The sequence below is a fragment of the Pan troglodytes genome, chromosome 9, assembly GCF_028858775.2.
Source record: "Pan troglodytes isolate AG18354 chromosome 9, NHGRI_mPanTro3-v2.0_pri, whole genome shotgun sequence".
NCBI classification, from domain to species: Eukaryota; Metazoa; Chordata; class Mammalia; order Primates; family Hominidae; genus Pan; species Pan troglodytes.
The window spans coordinates 57229741-57241102 of record NC_072407.2 but is presented as its reverse complement, the minus strand read 5'-3'; the positions used below and the strand labels follow the sequence as shown (position 1 = coordinate 57241102).

The 11362-nt window shown below is 37.0% G+C and overlaps 1 protein-coding gene across 2 annotated transcripts; it reads right to left on the bottom strand.

The window, feature by feature from the left end:
* Positions 1–638: 638 nt before the first annotated feature.
* LOC451711 (tripartite motif-containing 49-like) lies at positions 639–9583 on the bottom strand. 2 transcript variants are annotated; one of them, XM_016920875.4, is made up of 7 exons: positions 9427–9563; positions 6428–6842; positions 6047–6142; positions 4099–4329; positions 3367–3389; positions 2399–2496; positions 639–1316 (listed from the first exon to the last, which is right to left on the bottom strand). In XM_016920875.4, the coding sequence occupies exons 1-7, from the start codon at positions 9468–9470 to the stop codon at positions 817–819; spliced, it is 1407 nt and encodes a 468-aa protein (XP_016776364.1). In that variant the 5' UTR covers positions 9471–9563; the 3' UTR covers positions 639–816. The 2 variants fall into 2 exon arrangements, with proteins under 2 accessions (XP_016776364.1, XP_508897.2); XM_508897.6 differs by lacking the exon at positions 4099–4329 and having other exon boundaries at positions 9427–9583.
* Positions 9584–11362: the final 1779 nt, after the last annotated feature.

The following is an 11362-nucleotide window of genomic DNA, read 5'->3' as shown; positions in this document are numbered from 1 at the left end:
ACATGTATACATATGTAACTAACCTGCACAATGTGCACATGTACCCTAAAACTTAAAGTATAATTAAAAAAAAAAAATAATAAATAAATAAAAAGAAATCCTTATGAGAATATTGTGTCATGTTCCCCTTACCTTCAGGACTTGAATCTATTTGGAAATGACTGTGTGTGTTTTGAGGTAGGAGTCAATATTTAGTTACTTTTTAAAAAAATGTAATTAATCCAGCATTGTTCTGATCACCTTGTGTATTTCAATGTAGAAGAGCACACTAATAATGCAGGATTATTTATCTATGTGGTGAGAATTCCAAAATGAAGCCCACCATGGAAGGTCAAATTATATTAACTCAAAGGATAAATTAGTACAATGAAACATGATGGATAAGTGCAATATAGTTAGATAAAGAGAAAGAAAAACAACATTTCCCAGTTATCATTAAGACTTCACTCCAAGTTTTTGCATGAAGCAAAAGATCCCAACTCTCTTCCACTGATTTTAACTCCATTCAGACATGTCTGTCATCTATTATTTCACTTAGTGGCAGTCAAAAATAAAGAAAAAAAAGATAATATATTTCATGCCATGATCATGAATAATGATTTTTCAAAAATTAATTAATAAAGAACCAATACACATACTTTTAGTGTTTTTACCACATTTAATAGTAACACAATAAATGAGTTTTAATAACATTAGAATGCAATTCAAGACATAAAACAGAACCTATTTGTCCTGTTTGATAAGGCACAAGGAAGAGGGCTTTCTGGGATAAAGGGGTTCCCACAGCAGATGAAAACATTTCTGATTTGTCTCTGGTCAGAGGAGAATACAGCAAAAGATAGGCCTGAGAGGAGGTGAGAAGGAGCAATTAGGGATGGTGTATATAGGGGAGCTTTGATTAACATCAACGAAGCTCACAGTTCTAGCTTCACAATCCAGGAATAATTCTACATGGTTGGTAGGTCTTGGGACATACTGCAGTTTAATTGGGGAGGTGGTGAAGAGACTGCATTGAATGTCGTTCTTAACACACCCAAGACTAAAGACTCCCTCCTCTCCATATATATTGCCATTCTGATTCTTCCCTTTCCAATACTTATTACAGACAACAAAAGCCCAATTCCAAGAGTCCCCCACATGGACCTCCCAGTAATATTTGCCGGAGGTGAAAGTCTGAGCACCCCATGCAAGAAAACTTGTAGGCGTTGCAGTGATATGGGGCGGATTTTGACGGTCACATCCAATACAAATGCTTCTCAAATCTCCACATCGGAAGATATGACTGTTGGCTTCATTGTGATGCAGAGTAATATCCACTGCAATATAAATAAATAAATAGAAAGAAAGAAAGAAAACATGAATAGGCATGTGTAAATAAGCAAAAATTGTTCTATCAAAAAGTTAATTTACCAGGAAACGTAAAGTCACAAGGACACTTTTGCTTGTAACTTCTAATAAAGTATAGAGATGATTAAGATTACCTACAAGACAAACAAAATGCTAACCACAGATATTAAAAATGTTTTGAAAACTTACATACTGAGAGCCAAATGTAAGACCAACTTCTTTCAATCCAATTTTCAAAGCAAAATTTGCACATTATACGCCCTAAATGCTATGCTGTTATCAAGATCATTATTTAGAAATGTTTCTTATTCTTAAAAACTAGTGCCATCATTTTGGAAAGCATGTGAAGATTTTCAGTTACTCAAGAACTGCTCTAGATAACTGGATAAAAATCCATGAGTACATGTCATAAGTGATAATTTAAAGCAGATTTCTGCAAAATCTTTTACCAGTCTCTCTGTGGCCCTCCTTGCTAGCTTGGGGCTGAAGCTGGATTTTAGACTTAACCTGTAGCTTTTCATATTGCAATTAAACTGAACTTCTTTTTGTTTGATGTTTTACTTATATTCACAAAATGATTTCTTTTTATTTTTACCCATTAACTAATTTTCTTGGAAATATATATCCATTTAAAAAATTAAAAAACCCCAAGAATCTCCAGTGAACTATATTCCCCAAAAGAACAGTTCTTAGCTGTTCAAATGAATACACCAAAGAAATGTAAAATTTTGTATTTAACATTAAATAACTCACCTTCATTCTGAGCATTGTTCCATTTGCTCCTTTTTTAGATTTGCTACACTATTCCTTTTTTCCCATTACATTACTCAGTACATATGAGGCCATAACGTATTTGTTTTTCACTATCTTTCAATCTTAATGCTATAAATCTGACTATAGAGACACAGATACAAAAGGGTTGCATGATTATATTGTTCTCTTATGCCTATAAAGTAGTAAAATATTTGATAAAGGGTGAAATATTACCTATGTGATCCTAACAATAATAATATTTAGATAGTGGGGGTGCTGCCTGTGGGTGGAGACTTACCTCGGAATTGGTTGAGCCTGTCCCTCAGTCCAGTGATGGGCCCTGCCCTGAGCGCTAGATTCAGAGGCTGGGGCATGTGCCGCAGCACAGACTCACTCCTGCAAGGAAAAACCTGCAGTTACAACATCTACAGCCAAAAAATAAATAAAAATCACTACTTGTGTTTAAAAGACATTTCATGAGAATCCTTTGAACCCACAAATTTGATAATTCAAAAATTATTCCTTCCTTTTTGGAATTAATTTCTATTTACAGTTTCCAAATTTTAAAGCATAGTGGGAGAGTCTGAGTCAGAATTCAGTCTGATGTTTCTTATTTTTTGCCCCAAATGTGTAAAGTTCCTTAGCCTTATGGCCTTGAGAATATTTAGAAATGAAATTCTGAGTTCCACTTCTTGGCCGACTCCCCTGACATCTTTGTCTGAAATAGAGGGGTTCTGGGGAGGCTGCTGCATCTGCTGCTTCCTTTTCAAGATAAAGAATGTGAAACTTGTTCTAGGCAGCTAGACCTGCCTTTTAGAAACAAGCTTCCCTAGAGACTTATACAGTTCTAACACTCCACAGATTTTTCAATCTATTTTTCAGAAGTGTTAACTGATATGTGTATAGGTATGAACAACAAATCATCAACCTTTTCACTGCTAAAATACTTCCCCCACTTCTCTCCTGCTTCCTCTGGTGACTTTCTCACCATCCACAAAACAAAACTTCATCTTTCACCTATGCAGGCTTTTAAGCAATAAAACAAAGTCAGGAATAAACATGTTTTTTAAAATTTTACTTCACTATGTATTTATGTATTTATTTACTTAGTGGTCTTGTCTTTTCTGGTGTGGGAACGAAAGTAGATGCAAAAAAAAATAAAGTAGTATCAATATCTTAATCATTTATGCCACAACTTTGGTAGAGCCTGCTTTGATATTCGTGGAAAGTGAAAGAACATATGCTAAAATCCAAGTACACACTCACCTGTATAATATGTCTCCAAAAGCCTGTAAAAAAAAATAGAAAGATTTAGTGCAGTTCACAAGATGCATCTTTCATTAAGTTCAGTGTGAAATTTGGAGTCAGTTCCTCAAGATATTATTTCCCTACCTTCTTCTCTTCTGCAAAGCATTTTCTATTTCTTCTGTAATGAAAAACCCGGTCAGTCATATTGTCACTGATTAATGTCCCAGGAAAGTCTGAGTCTTGAAGACATTCTCCAAAGAAGTGAAGGGAGAAGAGGCCCAGAGAGTCTATGCTCCATGGTAACCTCGAATAACCTACTCGGTCATCTTTCCCAGAACCTATTATCCAAATGAGTGGATCCCAAAATAATATTAATGTGAGCCTAGATTCCAAAAACTTCTGATCTTGCCATGTCCTCAAATTAACCTAAATGTAAATGAATCACTCACTATTTTATACATGTTTGACAACCCAAAATGTATTATTGACTTAGGTGGGGAATAGTTATTGGGGCTGTTACCTTGACCATTCCACAAAGTTTTGTGGCTGGTGGATAAAGTAGGAGGGACCTTTGGCCTGGTAGGATCCCTTGGTGGGGCTATACTCTCCCAATAAATTAGCATTAGTTATGCAAATGTGTTTTTGGAAACACATCATGGAAATAAAGGTAGGGAGATGGATTTCAGCCATGAGGAAAATACTTATACATGTGAATAGTCAAAAACCTGAAACCACATTGCGAGTTTGTACCTGAAGTAGCTCCACATGTGGTTTATGGCACATTTTCATCAGCTCCGCATATGTTCCTCTTAAAATTTCCCTCCTATGAGCCATTTTGGCTTTACTTAAATGAAGTTGATGAAAAATATCTTTCCCCTTCTTTTTCAGCATCTCCAAATTATGTTTTTCTTCTTCATGATGAAATAGAGGCATCTTCTGATACTCAGCTCTAATAGCTTCTAGCCTTACATTCACATAATCCTGCAGTGATAATGGGTTAGTCAAAAGAGAAATGTATATATCCAACTCCTATTAAATCTCACTGATTCCTTTTGTCTCTCAAACATCCAATAGTTTAAACCTCAGTCTTGCCAGTTCTTAGAATCCACAAATTTTTTTCCTTTCCTTTCTTTCTGCATAAAGATCAACATAGATGTATCTGACCAATTACATTAAATTTATTCAAGATAAGGAGTGTTCTAAGATAGTTGGAAATAAAAAAAAAACACAATTTGAATTTCTCTATTCCAACCCACATTTATGGAAAAGTAAGAAGAGTTCACGCTTAAGAGTTGGAGTATAGATCTATAGTTACTAGAAAGGAAATAATTATTTCTATTTCTGAGATATGTAACAAGTTGCTTAAACTCATTATATGTGAAATGACCTTAGACTAACATGTCCAGCGAAATGCATTTCGCCCAGCAAAACCTATCCTAATAAGGCTGCATTTATGATTTGGCCATCTTTGTCTCCCTGAATTCATTTCCTTCCATTCTTTTTCTAAGTCATCCCAATCTGAAACATAGACTTCTTTGTGGTTCCCCGGGCCTCCAAATACACACAAACTCAAAATTACTGCATATGCTGTTCTCTCCAACTCGAATTTTACACACACACACACACACACACACATATACACACTCATGGTCCACATATATATCCATACACACTTTCGTGCTCCCCTTCCTCTTTGAAACTTTTTTCAATTTGAATTTTTCAGTGAGTCTTTTTTCTGACCACCCTATTTTAAACTCACACACTAATCTCCAGTTTCTGGCCTCTATTGTCCTTTTCTACTTCCCTGCTTGATTATTCTCCAACAAAGAACCTACCGCACTCGAACACATCATGTATTGCACATATTTGCATGTTGACCATTTTCGCCTCTCTCATTTGGATTGTACGATTTGTGAGGACAAAGATGCTTTCTTTCTTCTATACTGGCAAATTTTCTAATTTAATGTTTAACATAGACTAGGTTCTTATGAAATACTTTTCAACACACTAATATTAGCTATCATACCCTCAGAGTATACATCCACAAAGAGAAAATCATTTTTAATATTTTTCTGAAGTCCTCAGAGTTCTCCTTATATTTAGATACTAGTTCCCATATTTCAGGCATGTTTGCATGTCTCCCTCAAGACACAAATCCATATTTCTCACCACTTTTCTCATCATATGTTATGTATTATTCAATATTAATTAGTTTGGATCCTTAATTTCATGGTTGCCCTAGATTTCCCCTGTCACTCTTTCTGCCTCAAATTTTCCATGCAATTCCAAATACTACTTGTCCACCAGCATTCAGATTAATGCTGACCCAGGCTCAGAAGGTTCACTTGAGCTTTCCATGACTGACAAATAACTCTTATGCCCAGCATTTATCCAACCAGCACATATAGAATGCTGTGAGATGGCCCAGTTTCTTGTATCTGCTGGTGTATAGCTACAGGTTTGTATGAAAACAAATCAGCATGCTTAGGGTAACATCAACGGTTTTGTTAGAAATCCCATCTAACAGTCACACTATTCTATGTAAGAAATGAGACCACTTTTTCTCAATGTTTTCTTCTCTCTTTTTTTTTTTTTTGACTCCCAGAAACATTACGGTTTGATATCAAGTTCCTATTTTAAGAGTCAACCATTTGCCCACCATAAGTTCCTGGAGAAGGTAGGGTATTACAGGACTAACCTTCCAGTGGCTGATTCTGGTGGTTTCCACATTCAGGTTTCTCTGATTTTCACAAGCTTTTTCCCATAAAGACTGCATTTTCTTTAAAAGCTTCTCCTGCAAAAGAGCCATAAATTGAAGCAGCAGTGAAGACAATAAAGTAACATGCAGACCGTTTCATAGGGAGGGGGCCCAGAATGAGAGACAAATACGTCCCTAGTAAATGGCATTTCTTCTGTTTCCCTTCTTCTTCGTCAAATCTCAGAGGTTTGAAGCTAAGAAAGCCCAAAAGAGAGTTGCTTAAAGGGACTCAGAGTTGGCTTTACCCAATCTCCAAGAAAATAGGGCCACAGGAATTTCATGTGTCCTTTATAGAAATAGATCTTCAGAGGCATCACTTACCCAGTGCTCCTCAGCAGCCCACTCAGTGGGACAGTGTCTGTGATACCGGTGCTCCTGAGAGCTGGAGCACAGCAAACAGAGCAGGCTCCTGTCCACTTCACAGAACATCTTCTTTGTCTCCCTGTGAGTGCCACACATTTGCTCCTCAGAGCTCAGGAATAGCCACAGACTGGCTTTTCTGGCAAGGGAAGCCATCTTCTTCAATCGAATGTTAGTTTTGAGGTTTCTCTGCTGTATTGTCTTTATGCATTCAAAGCACTGAGTAAGAATTGGGATGTCTTGCCAGTTGAGGTAGAAACAGGGCCTGCAAAACCTGTGCCCACAGTCTATGGTGACCGGGTCTATGAAGTAGTTCATGCAGATGGGGTAGGTGAGTTCCCTCTGGAAGACTTGCGAGATTCCAGAATTCATGTTTCTGAGGAAGAAAGAGCAACATGTCATTTTGGGGTCTGGGTTGATGAAAAGCTTCTGAACATGTGGAAATAAGTGATAGCTATAGTTTCTTCTCTTGACAGTGTTCATTAAAGCACAGCAAACTTTTCTTCTGTAACAAAAATAAAAATCTCACACAGAGAGTCTCCCGGCTTTATAATAGATATTACTGACTAGATGCCTCACAACCCCTTCTACTCCTAGTGCCTGTCTGTAACATAATACTAATCTATTCAATTTCCCATTTTTCTGAATGTGGATCTGGAAATTGGGTTTGATTCTAAGTGGCCTAGAATAAATTGTAGTTGTTCCTATTCTTCTTTCATATGACTGCCGAATGAGTGTGAAAGAGTGGGAAAAACTGTCTTGGCCAAAGAAATACGAGAAGATGGCTAGAGGGTCCTATGATATATTTTGAGAGAGAGACACAACAGTGGGGCAGCAAACCACCATGGCACATGTTTACCTGTGTAACAAGCCTGCACGTCCTGCACGTTTATCTCAGGACTTAAAATAATATAAAATTAAAGTAAAATAAAAAACCAAATCCAAAGCGAAATAGAAAAACCAATCAACCAACCAAATAAACAAATAAAAAACAGCAATTAAACCAATTTAGGTTGAATAGAAGAGAAAAAATCATTAAAGATATCGGACCTTTTTATTTTCTCGTGGATTGAATTAACTTCTCCTAGGGATACCCAAACTCTGAACTAACATATAGGAGGATTTTTGTTAAACTTAAAGAGGTGTAATTATATTTCTATGGTGTGATGGTGAATTTTAGGTATCAGTCTGACTGGATTAACCAACACCCAGGGAACTGTTGCAGCATTGTTTCTGGGTGGGTCTGTGAAGGTGTTTCCGGAGGAGAGAGACATGTGAGTTGGTGAGCTGAGTGGGACCATCATCCCTCAGTGTGAGTGGGCACCATTCAATCAGCTGGTAGCTCAGATAAAAGGAAAAGGCCAGAGGAAAGGCAATTTCCTCTTTCTTTCTCCTGAAGCTGGTTCTGAGGCTTTCAGCCTTGAGCTCAGTCAAGATACCGGTATCCTCACTACATCGCTTAAAGACAGCCTATATTTGGAACTGATCAGACTCCATAATCAAGCAAATGAATTTTCCTGATGAATTCCCTCTCGTGTAGAATCATGTGTAGCTTGAGGACAGATACATGTTCTAAGAAATGTGTAAGGAGGTTTTATTTATTTACTTTCTGAGATGGAGACTCACTGTGTCACCCAGGCTGGAGTGCAGTGGTGCAATCTCGGCTCACTGCAACCTCCGCCTCCTGGGTCAAAGCGAGTCTCTTGCCTTAGCCTCCTGAGTTCCTGGGATTATAGGAACATGCCACTACACCCGGCAAATTTTTTCATTTTTTTTTTTTTCCAGTAGAGATGAGGTTTCGCCATGTTGGCCAGGTTGGACTTGAACTCCCGGCCTCAAGTGATCTGCCCGCCATGGCCTCCAAAAGTGCTGGGATTACAGGCATGAGTCACTGCACCTAGGTTTTATTGTTTTATTGTTTTGACATGATAGAATATACTTTTACAAACCTAGATGGTATAGCCTGCTACACACCTATGGTATACAGTACAGCCTATTGCTCCTAGACTACAAAACTGTACAGCATGTTCTATACTGTATACTCTAGGCAATTGTAACACAGTGGTAATTATTTACTATGTAAACATTTAAATACAGAAAAGGTACAGTAAACATACTGGTATTATAATCTTATGTGACCACCATGTGTGGTTTGTTGTTGACTGAAATGGCTCATGAATGTATCTCTACATGTATACATATACATCCTATGATTCTGTCTGTCTGGAGAGCCCTGACTAATATATAAACTATGGTCTTTGGCAATTTTAAGTCCTTTCCATTACTCTCCTTTATTTGATAACACTGCTGAATTTTAGTGAAAGCAATGAAAAATCTTAGAATTGTAAATATTCTCCAGAGGTCATCTAAGTCATTGTAAGGAATTTTTCATAGTTTAATAAGATTAAAACTCAAGTGAGATGGCAACCACCATCACGTATCAAATTATATCTTATGTATTTATTTGGTCAAAAAATTGTGTTTTGATTTCCAAACTGGGATGATTTGGGGAGCTTTCTCATTTTTTTCAGTTTCACTATTTTGCATCTCTCATCATTACCTTACTAATTTAAACTTATGTGTAAATGCTGAATGAATGAATGAACATTCATTAATGTCTTCTCAAGTCAATTGTATAATATTAATACACTCATTACACATATATTTACACACACCTATGTGTACATACGTGTATAAATATCAACTCCATATATTCATTATGCATACATATCTGTTGCAGCAAACACTATTTTCATTTTTTCAAAACTATATTGAAGAATGATAGAAAATGCAAAATAACAACAATTAGTATCCTCATAATTCATAAAATCTATAGTAAGAATATGAATTACAGATGGTATCGTTGTGTAGATTTAAGATAATGAGATGTTTTTAACACTCTAATTTATTATTTTGTAAAGGAAAGAAGATATAATTTTATCAATATAAGTTTCACTCACCGCTGGGTTCTTTGAAGGGTTCCCACAATGATTCTTCGAGACATAATTCTGTTAAGTACTCCTCAAGGTCAGGAGCTCATTCGCTGCAGTACTGAGTTTCAGAGTTTACCAAAACACAGCTCCCTCTAAGTGCGCTCCTTCTCCTTTGGAGAAAACTGAGCTTGTCTCTTCTATGTCCTTTATAAGAATCTGTGAAGACCACACCCACCTCTTTAAGTGGGTGGAGTATTGAGAAAGGTTGAGAATAAGACGATTAGGTTTATGCAGTATTTAGATCACACCTTTGCACGGCTGATTAAATTATCATCACTCCTTAAAAAACCATGACTGAAATGAATCATATGTAACATAAATCCTATCAGATTTGACATACACTGGAAATTAAATAAGATGCATTTTATACTGTTTATTGAGCTTCATCCAAGATACAGGCATTCCTCTAAGGGCACATTTATTTATTCTAGAGAAACTGTCTCCTTGTGGAGTGCAGTGGTATAATCATAGGTCACTGCAGCCTTGAATTCCAAGGCTCAAGGGATCCTCCTTCTTCAGCCTCCCAAGTAGCTAGGACTACAGGCTCAAACCATCCCACCTGGCTAATGTTTTTTTTAAAACTTTTCATAGAGTCAGGGTATGGCTCTGTAGCCCAGGCTGTTCTCCAACTCCTGTCTTCAAGTGATCCTCTGGTCTTGGACTTCCAAAATGCTTGGGAGTACAGGCATAAACCACCTCGTCCAGCCTTAAATGCTGCTTTAGAACATTTATAGGATATTAAAAGAGAAGTCCAACAGGAAGGTAAAACTTTTTTTTGTTTTCTACCACTCTAAGATAAATCACTGACTAACCAAATAACTCTACTAATTTGAGGTCTCTTATTGAATTTACAAAACTTTGCCAATCTCGTGGGTGAAATACGAGTTATTATTTTAATGCTTTTCTCCACATGGTGTATGATGTTCTGCCATGACTAGAAATGCAATATAGTAATTAATTTGGGGATTATAAACAAGTTTTAGGACGTAGGCTAATTCACAAATACAGAATCCAAATGATAGGGATGGATTATATTTTTCTTTCTATAACAAATATTTTTGTTGTCATGTGACAATTTAAAAAAGAAAAGAGATTTCAGAAGCGGCTACTCAAATATATTCTGACAGAGGAATTCTTTGCCAATAGCCCCCACAAGACTTATATTCAAGAGTGTCAGAACAGTGAAGACAAATCTGTCAGCCCTATGTCTGTCAAGGTTCAAAAATCGAAGCAGAACCCATAATATATATGTATACTTAGGGAGATTCACATATTAATTAAGTGCAAGGAACTGGTTTCCACAGTTGATGGGCTGCCTGAGCAAGTATGAGATCCCCGTTAAAGTCAGTTAGGAAGAAAAATCCTCAGCTGGCTGGATCCCAGTGGTCATGATTCAAAGCTTTGGTCCCAAGTCAGTAGGGGGCAATTGGAAGATTACAGTCCCATTCACTATTTTAAATGTTGTTCACGGAATGCCTGTGTCTTTCTTTAAGGGATTTTCACTGATGAAGTCAGGCTTACCTGAATACACTTGCTAGTTACAAGAGCAGGACCTTTCGTTACATCTGCAAAATACCTTCCCAGTAGGTCCTACGTGAGTGTTTCATTGAATAATAATAAGAAAGTTTGTCCATGCCACAAAGTCTAGTTTCATTCTCCTACTTGTGGCTTGCCAATGATCCCAGCACCATTTGTTGAATAGGGTGTCCTCTCCCCACTTTATGTTTTTGTTTGCTTTGTCAAAGATCAGTTGGTTGTAAGTATTTGGGTTCATTTCTGGGTTCTCTATTCTGTTCCACTGGTCTATGTGCCTATTTTTATACCAGTACCATGCTGTTTTGGTGATGAATAAAGGCCTGGAGTATGGGGATGTAATGCTCAGGGGCCAGACAGTTGGCTGCAG